Consider the following 25,979-nt stretch of genomic DNA (forward strand, 5'->3'; position numbering starts at 1 on the left):
AACTATTCAAACACCGTTGCTTCATGTGAGGCTCAACACACGCTTTTCATTCTGATTTTAATCCTCACAGTTTCTCTTCCTGAATTACGTAAGACACACTGACACTATGTCCAGTGAACAGGTCGTTTTGACCCAGCAGTGCTAGAAAAAGCATGACTAATAGCAAATGAATATGTTTTTGGATACAGGTCAGGGGGACATTTTGATTTTGTTATCAGTTGGTACAAGTATTTACAGACTTTGTAACATGACAAATAGCAAAAAGTATACAAGGACTGGTCAATTCAAGCAAAAAAAACTTCTGCCATTTCAGGGGAAGATTTACCTTCACCATAAAGATGATTCAAAAATTCTACTTAAAGAAAGATATAGGAAGAACTCTATTATTTTTAAAAATGGTTATTTGACAATGCTGAAAGCAGTGGTTCTCATCCATGAAACCCAATCAAATGTGTGTAGCTGCCATTTAGATTACCTTGCTTAGCACTGCCAGCCGTGTCCACGTTTCAGGGTTAGCCTCAGGCCTTGGAATAGCCACAAGGATTGAAATGGAAGGAGTTTTCCTGTATTCTTTCAGTCCTTAATTTATCAGCCCAATTTAGTAGAGAATACAACTGCATTAAATTACTTCTATAGTATCCAAAATGCATTACAGCATTAAAAGACACCTGAATTAGAATGCGAGAACAATTTGAAGCCTGTGTCTAAAAAAAACCTTTTACTGATTCAACAGGTTAATTTGCTACACCTAAAAACCTAGCTTTGACTTTGATTCAGCTCGAGGGAACAATTCACCAATAAAATGTTACAGCATCAGTTCAGACATGCCCGAACTTACAGAATTTATAAGTTACTGGTAAATAATAGACGGTTCACTCTTCAGTATGAATCACAATGCTGAATCCCAGGACCAGGGAAGCTTTTGGCAAAAATGCAGTTTGGACACAAGGCATATTTACTTATGGTCCAGAATTCTTGAATCTGGAATGAATAAGCTCTGAAGTCATACAAGCCCATGATGACCTGCTGGAGAAGGCTCATATCTGTCCTCAAATCACCAGCCTTGTTTCAAAATTTTCTGGGGAGAAAGAATGCCATTCTCCAGTGCATCAAAACTAGTATAGTCCAAGCATCAAGTTTGGTTACCAATTCCTTTTCCTATATAGAAAACAAATTGCTACAGCAAAAAAAGGTTTAAAAGGAGCCCTTTTTTTCAATGGTAATCTTTTGTCTTGACAGACATCTTTTTTAACTATAAAAATAGTTTTCTGGGCAGCAACAGGACATTCTTCTTCCACACTCTAACAGGGCAGAGAGCCCTCCCCCACAGATTAGACATTTGATCCAAACTGACTCCATATGGGACTAGCTCAGCCCAGCCCTCTGTGCTCCAGGAATTACAAACACATCTGGAAATGCACAAAAGGCCACCTGAGATGACTTGACATACAATGGCAACAGCTGAACTTACTAAGCTGTGGACAGCTTAGTAAGCTTCTCCAGAGGGAGAATTCCTTCTCTACCTTCTTCCCCAACAAACTTGGCTTACCAGGTTTATGGCAGTTTGTGCAGTGCATGAACACAGCTTGCCTTGAGGACTGTGCTTGATGTGCTCTGCCTTCCACAAACAGGTTGAACCCTAAACAGCGCTGCAATACCTCAGCTGAAACCAGAAACAACAGAAATGCAGCAGGAACCAAGTAAGGACACCCCCCCACCTCAACTCAAACACGGATGAGTCCATGATTCTCCCCCAACTCTCCTGTTCTTCCACTTGGTTCTGAGCTTGCCCAGCTTCCTGCAGGAAGGGCAGTTGAAAAGGCATCACCTCAGAGATCTGTGTGCCAGACACCACATATATGTGGTCCCACAGAAACTGCCGAGTCTGAAAGGCTCATGACTAAATCTAATCCAGTTGTGTCAGAAGCAGCTTCTTGCAGAGACACTGTCCTCATCACCTATTTGTCAGTGATTACCCCTGTTCTAGGCTTGGTTCTGTAACACCTCGAACAGTGGAAAGCCGACAGGGATCCAAGGTAAACAGACACATACAATCACTCTGCACTTAAAAAGATTAAAGACACAAAATAGGTTATTTCTTAAACTTGAGTTTTTCAAGAGTCCATCTTGAAAATAGGCATTGTTTTTCCACAAAAAGCTACATTACAATCAAAATCTTAATTGAAATCAGGACATTTGAATGTATTAGATTATAAATATTACAGAATAGAACTCCTAAGTCTTGCATTCAACCTAATTTCTTTATGAACAAACTTATTCATTATGCTACTAAATTATCAATTTAAAAACAGTTCCATGGTTATAACATAAAATGCATAATTAGGAAAAATATAGATGTACTGTCTTACTTCCTTAGGACAATTTTATTCCAGTACTTTTTTCCTCTGGACAGAGGAAGCTATTGTAACTGAGCACACAACAGCTCTTTCATAATAGAAAAAGTTACCAGCATGCACAGAAGTTGCACCAAGAACAGGGGCTCTGTACAATGTCCAGAGCCCGTTGAGGAACACACAGCTTTTATATGCTGGGGATTACAGAGCACAACCATCTGGTCAGCTTTCAGGCTAAATGAGCCCACACTATCCTGCAGGCCAATTTGCACGACTGATAAAAAAAAAAAAGGCCTATTATACATCTGTCTCAGTCATGCCTGATGTTACGGTGTTAGCAACACTCGCCTGTTCCAGGATTATTTCAAGTTTTATACTTCAACAATACACATTCCTGTGGGTACAACCAGCATCGCTACAGACTGTATAAATGCTGCTCTCACTTCATTGTGTAAAAGTAAGGTTTAAAGGATAATGGCACTAAACTGACACTTTTTACATTGTTTTTAATTCCTTCTTCCAACTTTTTACAAGATTCACTATCGCAGAAGCCAAAAGGTGAAGGATTAAAAGAAGTCTTCACATGAAAGCTCTAAGGATTGATATTTAATGAACTGTGAGATGTAAATCAATGCACAACAGCACAGTTTAAGCTTAAAATACTAGGATAACATTTATATTAAAAATAATTCACCTACGAATAATACAGTCTAGTGTTTATTGTATGTTATGGAAGGTACACTTGAATTTCAAAAATTTAAAACATATAAAAAGTGGTTAAGGACTAACATGTTATCAACATGTGATAAATGTGTAAGAATGTTTATTATACAGCAGGGTACAACGGTAGTGTTAATGCCAACAGGGCACCACAGAAGTTAGTTTAAAAAAAATTTCCACTATGCTTTATACAAACACCACCACTTGCTGTTGTTTAGGAGTATCAGGAGAGGATCTCTGTAGGATGAGCAGTCCTATAACGTTTTTAATGTTAGATAGTGTCTAGTACGTAGATCGGTGAAGGTTTCAAAATAAAACTAGAAATGCTGTAATTACTTCACAGAAATGCACATCCAATATTTGTTTTCAATAAGAACAATAGGTACAAGATTATAACTTTCCCTATATGAAATAATTTACACACAGATGAAAGCTACACTGTCTAAAATAATCACTAAATACATTTTTCTTCTGGGAAATAAACAAGCAATTTTTGTTTTGCATGATCAATATCAAAAAACATATAGCAGAAGTAGTATTTTTAAAACATAACTGATGCTCTAAAGTTAAAAAAAAAAAAAAAAAAGGAAGAAATGAGAAAAAAGATTTTCCATGAATGTGCAACCTAAAATCAACCAAGCTTATATCGTAGTACAACCATATTAAGAAACCACTGATCAGGAATACAACTTTATGGAAAAAAGTTTATAATTCACAAAAACTGTTCATCAGGCCATAAAGTAAAATAGCTCCACAGTTTACAGATCAAACTGAGGCCACATAGATGCGTGCGTGCTATGTCTTATCTCCAGTGAGTAGATACTTAGGCAGAGGATGTGACACTTTGTTTGTAGACAGCATGGTATGCATTTCTCAGCAAGACGTAAGGGAAACAAGACTCCAAGAGATCCATTGTCAGGAATGGAGACTCCTGCACAATCTGAAAAATACCAGAAACACAAGGTTTTGCAGAACACCTTTTACTGCCTGCTGCTGATAATCTATTCTGAAGTAGATACTTCTGGCCTGCAGTAACCACCCCCATATTTCAAGGCAGAAATAAATAGCACAAAGTTTAAAATGTAGGGGAGAAACACTGCTAGAAATGCACCACTTCTAAAAGCTTTCCTATATATGCAGTCATCTTCCAAAAGATCCAGAATACTGAAAGGAAACCTCTGAACGCTGGTTCTTTAATGTGAAATTTCGTTTTAGTGTTGTATGTACTAAGCGAACAGTGACAGTGATCTGAACAACAGGATACAATGTTTTAGGCAACAAAGGACAATGGCAAAAACGTATGTGTTTGGAGGAACGAAAAAAAAAAAATCCTGAACCTTGAAATGCCAGGAAGGAGGACACTAAAAGTGATTTCTACTGGTCTGGGAGCTGCAACGCTCAAGGTGACACCCAAAAACCCCTGGCTGAATGATGCAACATGAAGCCTATTCCTTCAGTTAGTAGCACAAACAGAACACACAAATGCTCACCATGTCTAGTAGTAGGTAAACAGATTCTCTGTTTCTTGTAGTAGTTTTGTCCGTCTCCTGGCCAATCTTCAGCAGACTGGATGATGCAAGCTACGTAAAACGAGTATTTCAAAGCAATAAATAAAACAATGCATCGATGGGCTTCTGCTATTTTGTTACACATAGCCAAGGGACTCTGAGCTGTACTAATAATGACCAAGGAAAGTAATCCTGAGCACAGGAACCACTGGGCTTTAGCCTCAGTGAGCCGTATTTGTCTATTCCTAGCAGTGATATGTGCTATTTCAACACAAAAGGCAAATTAATTTACTGCAGAGAATTTTTAATTGTAATCATTGGTTACCAATTATAAAGCCTACTGAAATTAATGACAGAACTTCCACAGGATCGAGGTCTGACTACTCTGTCCTTTCCAATATACGTATTTCCAATTGCATATTTCCAATATACATATCGACTCACTGCATTTCTGTAAGATATAAAGTGATCGAAGTTTTAACTGCTTGAAATTGTACCCATTTTGATACAGAAGGAAAAGCTAAATTTTACTGCCTAAGCATTAAAGAAATGTCATCCTAACTGTAAATTAATAATATTTCATCAAACCACGAGCAACCTATTTTCCTAGTTTTAGAAGGCATCCTAGAAACTTCTAACATGCACTTAGGTATTTACAACCTCAGGATCACAGAAAACAGTAAAATACTTGATTTACAGATGCCTTGATACTTCATGATTTCATGCCTTACAGAAATTTGAAAAAAAACCCCTTCCCACTTTCAGATGTACAATCATCATTTATGCCCTCACACCACGAACTGGCAATGTGTCTAAACCACATGTTTACCAGAAATGGATTTAAATTAGAGCACTAAGTTTAAAAATCTAAATCAATATTCCTCTTGAACAAATTCTGTCATGAATCAATTTGTAATGTGAAGTCAGTATACACACTTCAAAAGATGCTTGGTACGTACTCATCAGCATCAAACAGCCTCCTAAGTTCCTTCCATATTTAATTAACTTGGACAGGAAAGCAGATCATCTCCAGCACTACATTTTTAACTTGAGAGAAATGTGAATTTCTTTCAGACTAACAGTAAGTGATACATAAAAGGTGCTAGAAAAGAAAGATTAACAAAATATCTAACTATCAAGTCTGTGCAGTAAAAGCAGCGGTCTGAAAGCAGTCCACGAACAGTAAAAAAAAATGCAAACCTCATACCAAAAGTGTTTTCATCTCACAAAACTATACTGGTTTCCTTCACTTGTCAAATGTATGCAACTTGATACAACTATTTCTCTTTAATCTTTCACAGCCAGTAGTTGCATTAGACAAGGTCAATGGCCATAAGGTTTCTTCCTGTTTTACAAAATGCAGTGAATTTCCAGAAGTGAAAAATTCTTTTAATTAAAAAAAAAAAAAAAGAAAAAAAGAAAAATTGTTTCTGTGAACTTCTGGTTATAGAAAGTTACCTAAAATAAGGAGGGAAGGGTTATTTTTTCCCCATTTCAGTGCCAAACAAACAAACAAAAAAATCAAGAATCACTCAAAATCAGTCGCAATTTTTAAAAATTTAAGTGAAGCTGCTGTTTTAGCCTCTAGTTTCCTTCAAGTGTTGGCTAATTAAGAGCCACTTTAAAAATTCAATTTCTGCTCAAGCAGCACACCAAAATGTATTTAAAACACATCACCATCACCTGAGGGCTTGATTTTTTTCTAAGCATCACTAAGGATTTCAGCAGCTTTCATCTTCAACCTACATTGAAGCATAAAAAAATTGTTCTTCCCAACTAGCTCTGTTATGTGCTGCTACCTGGCAGTTCATGTTTAAGAAGGGCAGGCACGTCAAAAGGGACAGCACAAGAGTCATTCTGGAGTTTATTTTGCTTTTTCAAAGAAGGTAACTGAAGTGCCTAACTTCATGGGAAAAGTCTGCTAGACAGAATCTTGATTTCATATGCACTGCACATTTCTTTTTCCAGTCAGGGGCCACGCAATGTGAGAGACAGTATGTGCTAAAATACTAAAGACTGTACTGAAAAAAAAATTATGACACCTGTACTGATTTGCTCCTGTTGCTTTCCAACATCACACATAGCTGACTATAAAGAACTACTGCTCAATTTAATCTGTGTATAGATCTGTATTAACATGCTTCTCTCTTGTGCAACAAAAGCAGATTTCTATGAAATCAGCTGCATTGCAACCCAAATCAACAGCACATTTTAACAATTAGAAATAAAGTTATACATACAGCCAAAAATTCTTTAAGACGGTCTTCAATGCTTCCCTTGTGGATGGTAAATAAAGCTGCAGCAATCTGGTTGATAGCTTTTGCCAAGCAGTGAATGTTGTTGCAATGCCCTGATCAAAAACATAGGCAAATTACCTCAGCATCGTGTTTGAAAATGACAGTATTCCTTGGAAAACATCACCAAAGAGACTTGTCACAACGGAAGAAGAACACTTTGCATCTTATGCAGAGGGAGTAAAGCACTCTTGCACACTGAACTTGCCACCAGAAGCACTGATCTCCCTTCCAAATGGTCACAACAACCTGACAAAGATCCCCCGGCTTTCAGAAATAAGGGAAAGGAATATATTGGAAGTTTATCTGGTTTCCTACAAAAGAGTATTAACACTTGACTGGGTTAAAAGACAGATGCAAGCAGGACTTTTTCAAGCTGATTGACCATTTCTTTCCCTCCTCTGTGTAAATGAAGAAGTCCTCATGCCCAGACAGTATTCTCCCAAGAGGTCTAAAGGCACTTGAGCAAAACTGTTGAACTGCTAATTGCCATACATAACATCTTGCCTAAAATTCACCCAGGCTTCAGAGCCCTGGAAGGTGATTACGTGACACCAGTTTTCAAAAAGAGCAGATGAACTGCTCCTCAGTAAGCCTGGAGTCTCTTCTAGAGGCAAATTAAGTCAAATCTACCACTTTACAACAAAATGAACAGATATTTGGGCAAGTATCTTGGGGAAATGCTAGCATATGAGAAGGAGTGGTCTTTGAAGGGGTTAACAAGTACTCAAGCATGCAAACACTGCTGACTCTTACCAATTCTTTTTGACCATTGTTGAGCACTGAGCTAATTTTTTCATTCAGTCATTTATCATAACTCCAATTTTCATGCTTGAATAGCGAGGTCAGCTGGACCCCATCACTCCACATGAGAAAAATCCATTTTTCCCCATGCATATCACTATGAAATTACTTCAAATTAATTGTATCTGTCATTTCATTACCCAATTTACTCAGTATTGTAATAACTCTCTGCAGCTTTTCACTCCTCTAATACCCTCAATAACTTTACATGATACAAAAATTTTCTCATCCCACTCTTCAGCCCCCCCATTCAGGTTGGTATATGGATATGCTGACTAGTAGGTCCCAGTGAAGATCCCTGTGGATCTCTGCCAGGAGGCCCCAAAAATTGATACTCCTACTCTTATTTTTATGTGAACATTAGTCAAGAACATCTGTTCTGCTTAATTCTGATTTAAATTCATATTTGTTTTTGGAGAGACTTGTTTGGTTTCTTTTTTTTAAGTGACTTCATGTCTCTGGCTGTAGAAAAAGCATCAGCCAGGGAATTCAGAAGAGGAACTGTTGTCTTCCAACCTGCAACAGGTTTCAAGTATTTAGAAAAGGCTATGGCTCTTGCAGACTAGTGTTCTACTCCAGCCTCTAGTTGCCAAATTAGCCCTCTAGCCTGGTATTTGATTAGCAGTTCAGATTCCTTACTGGGAACAAAAGTAAAAGTCTGTTAGTGTTTGAGCCTTTATCTGGAACTAGTGGAAGAAACAGACTTGATCTTGAAGAAGGCAGAGGGAATGCAGACAATGCTACAGCTGTCCAAGCGCTGTCTGTATTTGGGAGATATCTCTTGCCAGATTAGAAACCTGAAACTCCTTCAAATCTGTGACTTGTTGATGGATAAATTCAGGATTTGTCCAAGGAATTTACTTCATAAAAAGCAGCATTTATTAAGTTCATATTCTGGAAATAGCATTTATACTGTTTCAAGCCAGATGTTTTACAATAAGAGTAGAACACAAGAAAAAAAGTAGTATTATGCAAGGAAGGCAGGAATGACAAGGTCTATTCTGTTTGTTCAGTTATTTTTGTAGAGTGAGCATTTTTTACATGTATTCCTTTTGCCAGACTCTTTTCCTCTCAATAAAAGAACCCACTCAGTAAAGAATTATGCAACACAGAGGTCACGTCTCACAAAATCAGTACCAACTCCTAACACAGGTTTATTTGAGTTCTAGATGGAACTTCTCCCCAGTCAACACTTTCTTTCATGCCATCTTATTAACTGGACTTACTTTAAGAACTCACAAGGCTTCGCCTGACTTCACGTTAAGAGTTATTTAATGTAAATGAGACCACGTAAACTAGAATATTTAAGCTACGTGGTACAAAACAAGCAGAAGATAAGAATGATCTGTTGTTTCAGCCTGCTAAGAACCTGAGGAAAAAGAATGCAAAGACCAGTAGAAATACTATGGGAGTGCAGATAACATGAAACAACTCTGCAGGTTACAGATTGTTCTTCCCACTCATAGGGAAAAGCTGTTAACTTGAAAACTTGTAACTTTTCAAATCAATGTTCAAGTTCTGCTCATTTCACCAGATTTATCCAATTTTTTCACAACTGGAAAAGGCCACACTGTCTTTTTAAAATGAAACTACAGTTAACCGATCCCTAATCTCTCAAAACTGAACAGAAGGCTGATTAACCCCATTTAAAACAATCATCTTGGGTCTCTCAAAAAATGTGATTTGCATACCACACTAGGTGATACAGAAAACTTTCAGAATTTTTTGGTATTTTCCTGCTACTTTAAACTTTCAGAAGTCAGTTTACACTTATTTTGTGAGTTACAATTTTGAGCAGATTAAAAATAATGCAACTTGAAAAAAATAATTGGAGAAAACATGCTGTACCCAGTAAATGGATGCAGAATAAACATGGTCTTTTGTGTGAGTCAGGCTACACATCACAAAGGAAATAGCTTGGACAGCTGAAAGGTGATTTTTATATGTGTTGGAACAGTTTGTCAGTGTTTTTTAAACTTAATTTTGTCAGCGTGAGAACCTTTTTTGTGGATTATATGCAAAGAATTTCCTTGAGGCAAAGATTATTTTTTTAAATAAGAAAGTTGAACTACTGTGTAGGAAACCTGTTCACAGTTTACACCTTCCAGATTCTGTTTCCAAAACCTCATGCTTGGTCATATGAACAGCATATTAAATATAGACAAGACACCTTGTATGACTGGCCCAAAGCCAATGTAAACATTATAGTCTTATTATGTTTTAATAGAGACTATATTATTACATAATAAGTCTCACGCTAATTAATGAGGAATTTGTGCTCCAGCAATTCCACATGTTAGGACAAGATTGCCCCCTACAGTATCTGAACTGTTCTGAAAATTTCAAGCACAAAACTGCTTTTTTATAGAAAGTTATGTCAAACAAGAGTTTAAGTAAACGCTATTTAAACTACTTTCAGAAGAACTTGACTAGATTAGGGCTAACTGATCTTTAAATTTTGGTTACTATGAAATGTAATTAAATATTCAAAGCAAATGTATTCAAGATACTACCAGGACTATTGTGAAGACAGCATTCACAGCAAATATTGAGATGACTCTCAATACAGACTCCACATTACCTTCAATGGCAGGGCTGTACTGAGACATCACATTACTCGCCAAAGTCGGCAAGGAGACAGCCACGAAGACCATGAGAAGGCAAGCAATTTTATATTCTTCTTCTGGACTTATGTTTTCTAAAAACAAAAATAACGAAGTTCTTTCGTTAAAAGAAATAATCTTGAAATATTTCCTTTCGACTGCAGGTAGATTAGAATGGAAAATGTTCAACCGAACCGAAATTCGAACCCCAAACCAACAAAATGTTTGTACTGTGAAAGGATGAATATGATGTCAGTCTTGCCAAAAGACACAGGGTGGAGCTGCAAAATGTCCAGTCTGATATCTATGAGAACAAAGGGAAGCCAGTGCCAACCCCCTCACTTTTAACCATTCAGTTACTAAGACTTTATCATGCTGAGCAGAATAGTCATCTTTTCATGCTGATGTAAACCCAGTTATTGCTCAGAGGTAAGGAGGGCTTTTCTTGCACTCTCCCTTTGGCAAATGAACAGAGAGTGACAGTGAACTCACCTCAAATCCCACAAAACCTTGTGCTTTCAAAAATAGCAGCATCGTCACACATTAGTGTAAGATTAATTTAAATAAAGTCAACCATTGGTGACACACAAGAACTTGTCTCTATGCAAGCTGAATTACTAAAAGCAAAATATTTCAAACTGCAAAGGTAAGCATCAAAATACAAGATCATAAACAGTCATGAGAGCATACAGACATTCCCCTCTCTTGTTCACCCAGCTTAAACATTTCACCGCAATAAAAATAAACCATTTAAAATGCCCTTTTTGATACCAGGTATCTTACAAAGATATACTTCTGTATATACGTTATATACTTTCTGTATACATATAACAACACCTTGGGTTGTGGGTTTTTTGAGGTGCACAAAGAAATTGTGCTTGACACTGAAGTTCAAATACTGAAATGCCCCTCAGAATTATCTGTATTTTCCTCCTAAAATAACTACTATTAAAGCAAGAAAAAAACAACTTAGCATTTAAAATAGTCATGATCTGATTATAACAGTGAATATCCATAACACACAAAGGAAAAAAAGCAATTAAATGCTCAGTAAGGAAGATACAGAAAAAAGCTGAAGACTGTCAAAAAGCACTTAGGAGTCTTAATTCATGTCTTTGAACATGCCAGAATAAACAAAACTGAAAAGCTTGGACAGCAGTGCCTTAAAGCAAATAAGAGGAAGCACTATACATGTTAGAGCATTACCACGATTATTTTCCCATGTTTTTCCCTTGCAAGCTCCATGTTAACACTTGTATAACACACTGGTAACAGTGTTGTGAGATTCATGCAGCACATTCAGCTGACATTTCAACTCCTAACACTTCCTTAGGTGACAGGTTTGTTACAGATCTGTGTCACAGAACTGATCTGTAGCTGTTCACAAGACATTGTCATTAAATGACAGGAGTTTTCACCGTTAAACTCCTTCAGCATCTGCCCCTTATCCTTTTCTAGGCCAACAAGTCAATTCATGTGTCTTTGAAAAGCTTCTCAAGCTAATGATCAGCAGGCAGCAGGCACAAATAATTCATGTTCTTATGCCATTTATGAAGTTCATTGAAGGAATACAAAGGCCTCAAGATACACAAGTTTCCTCCTAGCACTGTAAACACTTCTATGCCTGGGTACATTTACTTTTCTGCTCCATCACTTTTTTTTTTTTTAACATTTGTCCTTTTTTAATTGGAACTTCTTACCTGATTTTTGGGAAGACAGTGCTACAACCAAGGCAGGATCAATCTCACAGGGCAATCCAGCAGCTGATGACAGTTCATATACATTCATTGCCACCTGAGGCAAGAACAAAGACAACACTGAATGCTTTTGTGTAAAGATGATGAAGCACAGTTTTGCTGTCATGTTTAAAATGTTCATGTTAAAGTTTAGGGCACTAAGGAATTTCAGAGATTTGGCAAAAATAAGATAGAGACTCTAGATTTTGTTTGTTTCTAACCTACACTGAGCAGCTGGGTCAGTACTTTGTGCACCAGATTGTAATTTCTGTTTGTCAAGACAAACAAAGCCTGTATACTTTCCTACATTACCTCCAAAGAAAACACCCTGACTTCCAATTAGCTCTTTCTACATCTTTCTTTAATGTTCAAAAGAAACTAACATATTTTCTCAAATAAAACATTTTTAAACAAAAGCAAAAAGTCACAACTTGGTGAAACAGAGAGAGGCAGAAATCTCACAACATTCAAATTTCAGACAGATTCAGTGTTCAGAGATTTCAAGCACCAAGAATGAGACTCCACGTGCCCCTAACATTGGGAGGAACCAAGAACATCTTGAAATGTATTCCATTTTCCAGCCTGTCCTGGGATGTATCTTTTATTACCATTGACGAGCATTCAACACAGTTGTTTTCTTCTCTTTCCATTTACTATTTTGACAAAGTTTCTGAAACCATAGTTCAGACGAACCTCTGCAAAAACAGGTCTACACCACATAAAAAGGACTACAGGAAGCACTAGCAATGTGTCATACTGCCATTAATATCTGAGAATTTTACACTTTGCCCATAAATTGTCATGTATAGTTGAGCAGCTCCTCAAAGCAAACATTGTGCAGACTATCCTTATTTGTGTGCTCCAGGCTGGCATTTGGACAAGGTTCACAGCCAACAGGTTAAAAAGAATCATAGAATCATAAAACAGTTGGAAGAGACCTTAAAGATCATCTTGTTCCAACCCCCTGCCGTGGGCAGGGACACCTTCAACTAGACCAGGTTGCTCCAAGCCCCGTCCAATCTGGCCTTGAACACTGACAGGGGTGGGGATCCACAGCTTCTCAGGGCAACCTGTGCCAGGGCCTTACCACTCTCGCAGTAAAGAATTTTTTCTTAAAATCCAATCTAAATCTACTCTCAGTCTGAAGCCATTCTGCCTTGTCCTGTCACTACATGCACTGTGGAACAAATAACAGCCTGTTTCTAAAAGCCTGTACAGACAGCCCAACAATTTAATATTAAAAATATTCAAGAAAAAGGAGAAGAAATCCTTATTTTGACAGTCATCCCAAATAATAAGTTTCAGGGATAGAAAAATAAAAATAACATTTCATAACAAGTATTCATTTCATCAACAGTTTTAAAGCTATTTATGTTTTGCTTGGTAAATTCAGTACATAGGAAATTACTGTTATTATGTCCTAAAATATGCCCAATAGGGAAATTCTCCCAATCCACTGTACAATGCCTTGTAAAGATCTGTCTGTTGACATGCTTTCATTTAAGGAAAAAAGAAAAGTTTGCCTTATTGTCCCAAAAGAAGGCTTTGTTGCCTATATTTGCACTGCTGTATGTGACAGGGCCAGGAGAAAGCTCAGAGCTGCTGATTGTCCACAGGGCTTAATTGTTAGCAATTAATTGTTAGCAGGCTCTCAGCACAGGCCTGGCCCTTCCAACAGAGCCGCTTGCAAGACAAAGCTCTGGCAGAGTTCTGGGGGAGTACATGTGAGAGTTCCCAGTATTCCAAACAAGCACTGTGGACAAGATCACACTGGTTTGGCTTCTTCCCCAGGCAGAGTCCTCCAGCATTATCCAGGCAAGCTGTGCACTCTCCAAGAAGCCCACGCGCCATCGCGCCGCACCACCACACGCGACGTCTGCGGTTGGCACTGTGTGAACACCAGCGTGGCAGAATGTTCCACAGCACTCAGAATTTATTTCAGAGACCTCTAACTAGAAAAAAACCGCACACCAACACACAAAAGAGGTGTACTTAGGAATCACAGCAAAGCTACAGCAGGCAGAGAAAACCAACAGCCAAATATTACATGAAGCAGAGGCAAGCAGGTAGTGCCCCATGGCAAGAGCCAGGCTGCAGTGCCCAGCAGGGCTTTATTTAGCAGTACATAGCTTTCTTTTTTGCCATCCAGTGATGGATTTTTTTTTCCCCATCCAATCATTCCAAGTGACTGTAAATTACTCCACTGAATTCCGGAAAATCAGCAGCCAGCACTATGCTCTCTTGTATCTGCTGATGCAAATGAGTTCAGCAACATCTCTGGAGATCCACTGGAATGTTTACAATGATCATCAGCTTAAAAATATCAGTGGTAAAATACTGTCTTCAATGATTACTGTTGCAGCCTTTATCCCACCCTGTTTTTCACCACTCTTTTGATACCAAGAGGGTGTAAGATGCTTTCTGAGAAGAAAAGGAGTGAACTTTCCTTCTCATCTCCTCTGGATGCTGATTCCTCGAGTCCAATAATGGAACATGATGCTTTGGTGATCAATAACTTTTTCTTTAAGAAGGCTTTTATTAAGAAGTGCAAAGGCAACTTGCATCATTTTAATATGATGCCTTAAGCCCCTAATTTTTTTTTTTTATTTTTCTAATATTGGTAAGCCTTATAAGTTTTATAAGTAGATTTTAAAAGCAGCAACCTTCCCTCCTTTGTCCCTTGTCCCTTTCTCTCTAGCACCCTTGTTTACACATTCCTTAACCCTCTTACCCCATTCTATGCTCCCTATATCACTCATACCCGCATTTCCACAGAATTCCTCTACTGTGGTACGAATTACAATGTTTTCTGGGACATCGAACATTCATGGCTGATTTATTAGCATGTGATTATATTCTGCAACGGAATAGCACGTGAAATTTCAGTAACTTGGTCTGAAAATAAGTCAATTTAACTGCTAAACAGTGTCTTTTGAATCATGAAGCCCATGATAACAGACTCTGAACCTTTAAAAGGAGAAGGATGTTTCTTTTTTAGTGAATCTTCATTCACAAAGAACTTGGTTTCTTTCCTCAGGGTTAACAGCAAAATGTAAACTTCAAGTTGAGGAATAACATCTTCTGGCCATTAAAAACAATACTTTGCTCAAGAGCAGATTTCTAAAAGCTGTTTCTATAAAAGTTAGAGAGTTGTGCAATGTATATCCCACTACACATTTTATGCAAATCAAACAGCTGCAATACCATTAAGAAGCAGGAATCCTTCAGACTCCAACCTGCAATAAGAGATTAAAAACCAGCTAGGCTGCAGCTACTGTGCATACATGTCCAGAAGCCATGTGATGTGCCAGCAAGGGGTTTTGGATGGGACCATACTATCATTCAGAAGCAAAGTACCTTATTTAAGCTGCCTTTTTTTTTTTCTTTTTCAGATAGTGGTTTCACCAGAATTTTCAATTTAAGGTCAAAATCAGACTTGCAGCTTTTACATGCACAGAGCTCCAACCACATAGAAGTTCAGTTTTACCAGTTATACTGCTCACATTATGAAGCAGCTCTGCATTCTTCCCTTTATTGTTTAGTCATGTTTTAACACTTGATAAATTTTGCTCTTAATTCTTTCTATGAGAGTTCTCATATGTGATCACAGGCAGAAAGAGACTCGTGCCTATCCTTACAGTTGGTTGCAATTTTTTCCCCAGAACATTAGGAGGCTGCAGATCCACAACTACTAAGCTCTTGGACAAAAAAAGGGCATTTTTTGTGCCTGGATTTTTGACACTAAGCATGAAAGTCTTGCCCCTTGCATATCTTCAGCAAGCTCCAAAATGACTCCATCACCCTTTCAGCCAAACATTACCTTCATATCAGTTTCTCTTGGAATGTGATCTTTGAAGTCCTCAATAGAACTTACAAGGAAAGGAATGTGGTAGGATAAGACCTAAGAGACACAAACACATACAAAATGAGAAAGATGACTTTCCAATGTTAATGATCAGTTAGACACTACCATTATTTTACTGGACTTATTTTCTTTTTAATCAATTTTTTTAATGCATTTGAATTTGTTTGTGGATTTAAGACATTAAAGCCTAACAAATGCAAAAATCAAGCTGTTTCAGACTAAATGAAATAAAAGCTTTTAAAATGTACTAAACACAGAGAACATTGAGAGGCAGTGTTCTAAACTAAAACCTGTATGTTTTAATGTAACATTTCTCTGAACAGTACTCAAAAAGTAGATTCCCCCACCCCAACTTGCAGTTCAAAGTTATGGCTGAGTATTGCCATTTTACCCACATTTTTAAGAGGTAGCATCCCTAAACAGTGAAGCTTCAAACCTCCTGTCATTCCATTAAATTAAATACAATGAAAACAATTAAGAATATATTTTGTTCTTCCTTACATCTCTAAGTGCTTCCTGTGCCAATGATCGGAAAGACAAGATAACACCAATAATTGTCATTCTCTTCAAAACACTGTCGACAGCTGAAAGGATAACAGTGAACAAAAGTGCTGATGATTAGAAACTCAATTCTTCAAATAAGAGAAAAGAAATATTTAACAAAGTACAGGAAACAGCAAAGTACTGAAATAATGGCATTCCTTAAAAGAGCCAAAATAAACAGTGCTGAAGCAGGCTTTTATAGCTGAATCCACAATGGGATTTTCAGTAGAAGACTACCACGTTAACCACATCAGGAATGAAACCTGGTACACACAGGTGTCAGTGCTGGATGCCAACACTGGTTCAGTGCTTTCCTGAGGCCAAAAATGTCTCTTTATAATAATTTATATTTTTTTTGCTATAGCTATGAGATGCTCAAAGCTCATCACTGCTATAATGCCCATGCACTAATTAACACTGAAATCTCACTTTATCTGTACGTGAGAAGACTAGAAAAGTTTGAAAAGATCCACCAGTTTACACGCTCTCACGTACATTTTGCTGCTTCTGTATGCTTAACAGAGAGAAATTAATTTTTCTCATTCTCTTTACAAAGGCAACTATAAAAACCAACTCAGTGTGTTTAGAAGGACCCACAGGATAATCTTTTAAAGAGTGCTGCCATCTGGTCTGGTTTGTCGAAGCTGGTCCTCATCTGTGTTAGAACTTCAACATTCTCCACCACGAGTTTCTATAAAGAAGCAAGGATTCAAGTCAGCTACAGATTTCAGCATGTTAACTGGGTAAATGCCTGATTCAGGATATTTTGGCCCAGCAGAAAGGCAACTAACCCCATGAGGTACAGATATACCCCCTGTGTTCACAATGGGATAAAATATCAATATTATCTTCAGGCAATACTCTACACAAAAGCAAGCTCTGAATCAAACCCCAGAGCATTAGATATCCCTTGATTTTTTATATTGAGCAATGTGTACTACTTCTTAAAGCAAAGGAATGAAACTCAGTAAAACCAGACAATAGCTCCTCATGGCATTCAGCTTTTCATAAGAAAAGTATACAGGTATCAATAAAAATGCAAATTCACAAACTAATCCATTCTTTTGGGGTGCTCCTTTCACTAGTTATGCTGAAATTTAATGTTGGTAAAATTGAAAAATAGAATCAAGAATGTAAGAGTCAGACTGTTCAATCCTGATGCAGTCTACTTGAAAACTTTTTCCATTATAATATAAAATAAAACCAAAGATATTCATTCAAGTTCCAACACCTTAGCCTGAAACAGTTAAACTCAAATGCAGTAGAGTTTTCATGTCAGTTTGACCAAATGAAAAGAAAATATGTCTCTATTTCTGATTTTTAACAGCTCTCATACATGCAACCTGTAGCATTAGGGTAAATGTAATAACTTTCCTGAAATCATTCTCTAAACACGTATCAGATTTAGTTTTACATTATAGAGATTGCATAATCACACCTACAAAATGTCGGATCCAAAAAGGATTCTTGTTAAGAGAGGAACTTATGTTGTGCCAAGCAGTATTTTTAAACTCTCTTCAAGCAAGAACAGGGTAGTTTATTCTTACCAAAAATATTTTTGCAGTCTAAATGCATAGTACCTTATTTCAGAAATGGAAAATATGATTATCTCTCTTTAGACAGAGGGCAACCAATGGCTAAGGAAATTTAGATCTTTTGTGTTCTTCTTAAAATTGAAGAAAGTTTTTCCTTTTGCTTGAAGATTTCCATTAGTTCTTTAAATACTAAGTAATATCAAGGTAAAAAAGATGGAAGGAGAAACCAAGATATGCTGGGTTGGGGGTGGTATTCCAAAGTGATTATTAATAGTTTTCTTTTTCAAGTGGATGCATTCCAATCCATCTTAATTACCAGAGGAGGCAGCAGGAAAAATTAACATTCATTAAATATGTAGACCTATAAGCTATTCCCATAAGCTCAAGTCCACCCATAATCCACCCAGTGGACCTAATTTTTTAAAAGGCCTGGTCTGCTAATAATAATAAATTATTGAAGGAAAAAAAATGAAAGTTTCTTAGATCTCTGAAGTATTCATACACATTTTTAAAAACACAGCATGCAGGAATAGTTACAAAAAACTCCTTACTGTAATTAGTGGTTAGATATACTGAAAATTAAAGAGATGTAATAATAACGTGGAATTAAATTTGGAAATGACACTAAAAGAAAAAGTCATATGAAAAGCAAATCTATGCCAATTGGTGACATTTTAATAGTATGACTATCCTGGGAAAGTAGTACATATTATTAAATTCATTAAAAACTCTTTCCAGGAAGAGTTAATTACATAGGCAGCAAGTAGGTCCCCTGTCATTGTCTGCTGTTTTGAATATACATTAATTAACTTCCTTGATATGCCCGTATGTCCAATTTTTTTTCATGGCACCAACTTTATTATTTACCTGTGTTGCTGTAGATATGAGGTTTATTTATCAGAACACAGACATTTATAATAAATGGTTACTGCTGAGGCAGAGGGAAAGATACACCTAAAACTGAGGAAAGCTAACAAAGAAAAAATGACCTCAAGTCTCCCATCCATGTAGACTAAACAATAGAGGCTAACACACATGGTAAAGAAAGTAAGTCCTTAGAGATAAGCAAGATAAATTTGAGATTTTCATGTTAAGTTTGAAGAGTCTTGGGCAAGGCTTCACAAGCACCTGAAGATCTTAAAAATCATTGCTCTTTTCACTGATGATACAAAGAGACTTGACTCCTAACTTAGGGTATCCAACACAGAAATCTAATGTAGTCTGCACTGTGGGATACACAGGTACTACATGTGCAAAAAAACTACCAAAAAAAAAAAAAAAAGGAGTAAAATTCACAGCTTTATCAGTTTGATGCAGTCATTTCAAACAAATGGCATGCAGAAGCATAGCTAAGAAAACCACCCGCCCTTCCAGCCACCCAGTTTCCCAAGGTTACCTTAAGCTCAGCAACCTGTGACGAGATGTGCCACATCAGGCTTTCACTGAGGAACTTCATGCCATACGGTCCCAGAAGTTCAGACAGGGCTCTCATTTCTGAGAAATAAAAGAAAATGTTCTACTTCAAACATTCCTCCTTCACTTCATTTGCAGCCCATGGTGTATCCAGCGATGGTGTTTTAAGTGCAAAAATGCTTTCCCCTGAAGTAGAGTTTTAGATACAAGAACTTGGATGGTAATGGAACTGAAGCAGTAGTCACCCATACATCAAATACTCACCTGTGTAGCTTACATGCAACAACTCCAATATGACCAAAAATTGGAAAAGCAAAACAAGAGGCAGCATGAATAAAAAGTACTTAAAATACTACTGAAAGCTAACAAATGTTAACTTTAAGACTTGACTGTTATTCCAATAACAGTTGCTCTAAGAGCTGCTGTTATTCCAATTACTGAAGCAATACAGTAGCTATCCCTCACAAACATTCAGGAGAAATATCAAAGTTTACCTGATATGTCAGAATATTCCTCAGCATTGAATGTCAACTCATTTTCTGTAGGTAAATTCACAAATGCCTTCATGGCTGGGAAATACGCTATGTGACCATTGCTGACTTGCCGTAGCAAAGTTTCCAAATACCTTATCAAAAAGGGAAAAAGTTTTAGATGAAAAGACACGTGTTCATGGATACCTTATACAGATAAAGCATAGCTGTGTGACAAGGGACAGCAAAGCCCACAAACCAAAGTTTTATTTTTATAGTTTAACTGATGCCTGTGTCTTACTCTACATCTCGTCCCTATAAAAAGTGAATTTCACAACAGGCAAACCTTAAACTGCTTTTAACAGGCATTGAGAGAAATAAACTTGTGATGTTGGAAACTTAAGAAAATTTAAATAACTCCACTTCTCCAATTCCAGATTTTTCATTAACAAAAAAAAAACCCCACAAAACCCTCTAAAAATCTTGTAACGAGCACTCATGTAATGACTTACCAATTTGTGTACAGACTGGTAATGGTTGGCTCACCATGACTGTCTAAATGCTGGGTTTGCTGAAGCAGGACGTTGTTAAACACTCGGGTAATGTCGATCTGTACATAATTTTCTATTGACTGCAGGACTGTCATATAGGCTCTCACACTGGTCAACAGCTCTGAAGGCTTTGCAATCTCTTGTGTTGCTTGGTTATACATAGTCATTCCAACAATTGACCTTTTAGAAGCAAAAGAATTTGAAACAAATGAATTCATTTATTAGTAAAATTCGACAAAGATGCAGCTTTCAATAGAATACACAGAATGGTTTGGGTTTGAAGGGATCTTAAAGACCATCAAGTTCCAACTGCCCTGCCATGGGCAGAGACACCTTTCACTAGACCAGGTCACTCAGAGCTCCATCCAGCCCTGCCTGGAACACATCTGAGGATGGAAAATTTTCATTTTACTTGAATACTTCTCCAATCTGCAAGTATAAAACTCCAATCAATGCAAATACTACACCAGCACTTTTAAAAACAGTTCTGGATGCCAAAGACAACCATTTCTGTGGTTCCAGCAAAAATTTCGTGACACTAAGAATACTCACTGAGCCTTTATTCAGTAAAGCTTTTTCCCCCTTGAATATATACATAGGAGCAATCCACACTGCACAAGACTTAGACAACAACTATTTTGGTAAACAGATTACTGTTAAAAGTCTCTTAAAATGCAAAACTTCTGGGAAATGCAATCACGTATTGAAGTTTTCAAAGCATATTAACTAAGGCAAAAATTATTTTACCAAAGCTGCTGTCACAGTTTTAGTTTGAAATATCTGTAGAAAACCCACATACCTATAGTAAAGTATGAATTAAAAATGTATCTGTTAAGTAAATAAATAGGAATCCTATTAATGAAAAACAAATCTCTCTTTAGCTAACACGGTGATTTTTATCTTTAACCAAAAAGTCCAGACATACTTTAATTGGTTCAAATTCTCACTATAAATAAAACTAGGCTTCTAGTAATAGATGTTCTATACATTAGGAAAGCTTTCAAGCTAGAGCAGAACTGCATGAAGGACTGTGTATTGCTTTTTACAGGGGGCATGGGCTTGACTCAGTATGTCCCTGAAACCAGGCCCTCAAGCAAACAGTATCATGGGGTCATTAAAAGCAAAGTCTTCTTAGTAAACAGATACTTGTAGTGTTCATTTTAAGCTTATAATGGTCTCAGACTTTCAGAGCTAAGCAAGTGGTACGTGCTTTTCAAAGGCAAGAACAGCAACAACAACAACAAAATTGGTAGATTCCTCCCTTCATCAGAGGTCAACGGGAGTTATTCTGGAGGAGAACATCAGATTATTTAAAGTAATGCTTTTGTTGCTACTTCAATATGTGTAAATAAGTACTTCCAACAGTTTGCTTCTGAGGCAGTCTCTTATTTCAAAATCAATTCAAAACTGGTATAATAACAAGATTAAGTGGCATCACTCTAGTCCAATCACACGTGAGCAGGTTAAAAGAGTAAACAAATTCTAACAGTGAAACACTATGTTAAAAGGGAAACTGTAAGCCTTTGAAAGAAATGCCACTTAAAGATCTGACAAATAACTATAAATGGAACATTTAATTTGTTTGGCTGACAAGTCTTATTTCTTTCATGAGGCAAGTAAAAGGAAAGCAGCCTCTGACAGTCATCTGCCTGTCACTTCAGCCCCAGTTCACAAGCCAAAAATTAAAATAAGCACAGGTGATCAACACTGGTTTAAGTTCATAAACCTGAAGATAAGAGCTTACTTTCATGAAGTTATCTTCACTTTTATGCTACCTGGTCTTACTTGAAAGACTGGAATGCTCCAGTGCCCTAATACTATGTCTTGATGATTAAAGTTTATTAACTCTTATACCCTGCTTGAAATATATAAGTAGTAATTTTTGGCATAAAATACATCTGGGATAGCTGGGTGGTTTAAAATGAAGTCCTCTCCAGCAGTTGCCATTTGCCTGTTTCTGTAAAAAATGATGTAAAGATCAAAGTAAGAACAGGCAGGAATACTAACTGGCAACATTTTTTATTAAAAAAAGTAACCAAAATATCTTCTCAGTTGGCTTTGTCAGGTCTTTACTTCTGATTTTTAGGTTTCCTTTCAGCAAGGCAGTGAAAGTGAACTCAAACACTTGAAACAATCCAGCACTGTGCAAAAGAATGGTGAGAAGATAAGTCTTTATAAATGCCTATAGACAGGTGTCACCAACTCCCACAAAATACATAGGACTAGGAATGCAGGATCTAAATAGATGATTTGCATTTCAACACATTTTAAGACAGGAACCGACAGTTGTCTATGTCTGCACACGTAACTTAATAATCATTTAGTTGGAATTTTACTCATCATTTTCTTAATCCACTTTTAAACCCCTGTTTAATGTAGTAAGTATACAGTATTCCAACATAAATCAGCAAGGGATTATCTTGTGCATCAATGCATGTAACTCTACAATATTTCTTACTTGGTAAAGCGGATTTCCAGGTGAGACGTTAAATATTCCCTCGGGGTAAATGTGTGTTCCCAAACCACCATGTTCGGTACATAATTGATTGAGAAGCAGAGTTCAGAAAGTGCAGTGTGCAGTTTGTCCAGGCTTTAAGAACAGACAACAAGAAATTAAGGAAAACATTTAATGTAACATAAGCACATGTTATCATGGAAAGCACACGCTGAACGGACAAGGTCTCAAAAGCAGGTACAGGTCTAACTCTTCATTATCGTCTTCTGCTTTGAGGTACTTCTCTAGCATATTTAAAACCAGTATTTTGGCTAAGAACACATTCTGCATATTGATCTGCATCACATAGAGCGATATGAGATTTTTTTAATTTATATACACGTCTTTTTTTTTCCCCTCAAAAGAACAGATTGGTGTTTATTCCCTAACTGAACTAAGCAATACAAGTAATATTTGCCATGAGCTAGTACTAAAAACCAAAAAAACATTGGGGGAGGGAATCTTAAGCTACAAGTAAGCTCTTTTCTCTCAACTTCTCTAATCTTTACAGTGATGCCTTTGAATTTTTAGGATTTTTAGCTTTTTGTAGATTTTAAAGTAGCTGTGTAGCAAATGTAGATTTTTAGCATAATTATATAGTCTGTCACACTTTAGGGTTGGGTAAGTGTAAACTACAATTCTATTACCCTATTTCATATCACATTTCTAAATTCTTTGAGTTTGTTTAGACTCCTTCCAAGGCAGGAAGGAGTTCTGTTTAAGAACATTTGCACCCCAGGCCCGAACAACAAGATGCCATCACAGTCAAAGAAACCTTCAAGCTCAGAACCCTGGAGAAGCTCCAAAGGACAGTAATGTGCTGGGAAGAAGAGGAAGATGAGGCCAAAAGGGGTCTTAGGACCCCCAAATCAAATTCTGAAGAGGCATGGCAGGGGGAGGATCTGGGGAGCAGACAGTTCTGGGATTGGATGGATAACACCATAAACTGTGGAACCCCTGGACATGGTGTCTCCTTGCATGGTGTACTCCTTGCACCACGAAGGCCTTCATTAAAGGACTGCTCTCTGTCTTATCTCTACTAAGTTAAACTTGCCTGGAGATTTTTTTTGGCTCCCAGTCTTAAGGCAACAACAGTTCTCTGATGTTTGGTTGTTGCAACTGTAGCAAAGCTACTTCCCCTTCATCAGTGTGTGTGCGCATGTTTAGGCACTCCCAGCCGCAACACTAAACATTTCTTGTTTCCTTCTTTTAGCTTCCTTCCTCTTCACACTTCTATCACTCTACCATCCTGTCCCCTGAGCTCTCCTAACACCTACCTTATACCCATTCCTACTCTCTCATCTCTTACACCCCAAACTGTATTTATTAACCTTTCCTCTTCTCTCTTTCAGGTGTTTTTTTTTTTTGCTTTTGCTATTGATTTATTGCTATTCTCAATTTTTCTCCAGCCACTAGAGCCACAACTCCAACTCAGGAGCCAAAGGTAGCCAACAGTTTTGGAGCAGCAACAACTGTCTGCCCAGCCTGCACTTAACAGTGCTAAGCAGGGCAGAATCAAAGATGCCATCCACTCCTTGTACTCACATTCCCACAGCAATTAATATGACTATTGAGGAAGCCTAGTTACAACAGCACAGGGATCCTTTCTGTTCAGGAAAGAAAACAGCCAAGGGGATAAATTCAAGAGACACACATTCCTACTGCTCTGTGTAACAGAACTCAGCCGCTATACAAGGTACAGAAGCATCATATGCTCACAAACTACTAAGCTGCCATATTTACAGTCAATTAAACTTGAAAAAATAAAGCAAAAAGCATTCAGTATGTAAAACACATATGTTTTGACTTGGGATTCAAGGTGCAAGGAAGAGAAGAGGTGGCTTACTTTGTCACAACCAATCTGTTTTTCCTCATGCTTTCTACTCCTGGTTTCTCCCTTTCAGGTTCTCCTTTCTTGCCAGTCTGTTTTTTTGACTTCTTGTTCACTGCTTGACTGATAGTTTTGGCACAATGCTTTGGCAGCAACTAATAAACAAAAAGAAATAGGCCCTCCAAATTAAAATCCCATTTTTAAGCAGACTTCATAACAGAAGTAACACATGCTTCCTTTGACTAAGAACGACACAATTCTAGTATTAAAAATTCTTCTTCAAACTACCTTGAATTTCATAAAAGAAAACTGCCCCAAAACACAGAGAAAAAAACTGAACAGGAAGCAGAACCATAAAAATTCAGAAAGTTGAACTGAGAAAAATCTCAAAGGAGAATTAAAGTAGACACAACCACACTCACCTGGTCACTCAATGTACATTGTTCTGTGCAAATGTCTGTGATAAGATTTCTAGCTTGCTTAGCCATTTCATCCAAGAACATGTTACACAAGGAAAGGCTACGATCTCCAATATGATGTCTCTGTTAAAAGGGAAAAATGGAAGCAGGATTTTCAGTTTCCCATCAGTCCCACAACTAACACACAAACCACACTGTACGCAAGAGAACAGTTCACTGAGTCATATAACCAGGGTATGAGGAATAATAAATTAATTAGCCCTCAATAATATTGACACTGGGATATTATTTCTCTTTGGAACCAATTTGAACCATGACATTGTCAAAGTCACTGACATGACATACTATCATTAAAAAGATTTTCTGTAAAAGGAGGCAAAAAAAGATTTTTAACAAGTAGGTTTTCATGCTTAATTTTGGAGCAAACCTACTTTAACATGTCCAATTACCAAGGTCCCTCTGAATGTCCTCTTCATTAATTTGTGCCAGCACTAAATCTATGGGCAAAAGAGCATGCAACTCAAGCTATAAGAGAAAGCAGTGTCTTTCAGACCACTGAAAAAGTCAATAATGAAGCCCTGCTGCATTAATTTCTGGATTCAGTTCCTTTGTCACTGGATCTGCACAAGCACAGCCTCTGTCTCGCTGAAATCTTCCTTTCACCACTGATGTTTCCTTTACAGCTACACTACCACACACTGTACACAGCCCAGCCAAGGTTATTTTTCCAAAATGATAATAGTTGCTAAGTCATACAATTCAGACATTGAATTCTGAGTTCTGCTGGCTGTGACAAAATGTGCTTGCTGCAGCTGAATGAACAGTAACTGGTGTTCAGT

The 25,979-nt window shown here is 37.3% G+C and overlaps 1 protein-coding gene across 4 annotated transcripts in view; it reads right to left on the bottom strand.

The window, feature by feature from the left end:
* Positions 1–2,843: 2,843 nt before the first annotated feature.
* NCKAP1 (NCK associated protein 1) overlaps positions 2,844–25,979 on the bottom strand; it is a 58,551-nt gene continuing 35,415 nt past the window's right edge. For all 4 annotated transcript variants that reach the window (XM_027752102.2, XM_027752101.2, XM_027752104.2 and 1 more), the window contains 14 exons: positions 25,144–25,263; positions 24,737–24,876; positions 22,855–22,986; positions 20,358–20,576; positions 19,870–20,000; positions 19,359–19,456; positions 17,025–17,118; positions 16,386–16,468; positions 15,840–15,920; positions 11,984–12,077; positions 10,262–10,378; positions 6,823–6,932; positions 4,565–4,654; positions 2,844–4,014 (listed from right to left, as the gene is read on the bottom strand). In XM_027752102.2, coding sequence (XP_027607903.1) covers positions 3,898–4,014; positions 4,565–4,654; positions 6,823–6,932; positions 10,262–10,378; positions 11,984–12,077; positions 15,840–15,920; positions 16,386–16,468; positions 17,025–17,118; positions 19,359–19,456; positions 19,870–20,000; positions 20,358–20,576; positions 22,855–22,986; positions 24,737–24,876; positions 25,144–25,263 — 1,626 coding nt within the window. In that variant the 3' untranslated portion in view covers positions 2,844–3,897. The remainder of the gene's footprint in view (positions 4,015–4,564; positions 4,655–6,822; positions 6,933–10,261; positions 10,379–11,983; positions 12,078–15,839; positions 15,921–16,385; positions 16,469–17,024; positions 17,119–19,358; positions 19,457–19,869; positions 20,001–20,357; positions 20,577–22,854; positions 22,987–24,736; positions 24,877–25,143; positions 25,264–25,979) is intronic.

Source organism: Pipra filicauda, unplaced genomic scaffold (assembly GCF_003945595.2).
Source record: "Pipra filicauda isolate LSUMZ 115617 unplaced genomic scaffold, ASM394559v2 scaffold21_size4447388_pilon, whole genome shotgun sequence".
In the NCBI taxonomy this organism is placed as follows: Eukaryota; Metazoa; Chordata; class Aves; order Passeriformes; family Pipridae; genus Pipra; species Pipra filicauda.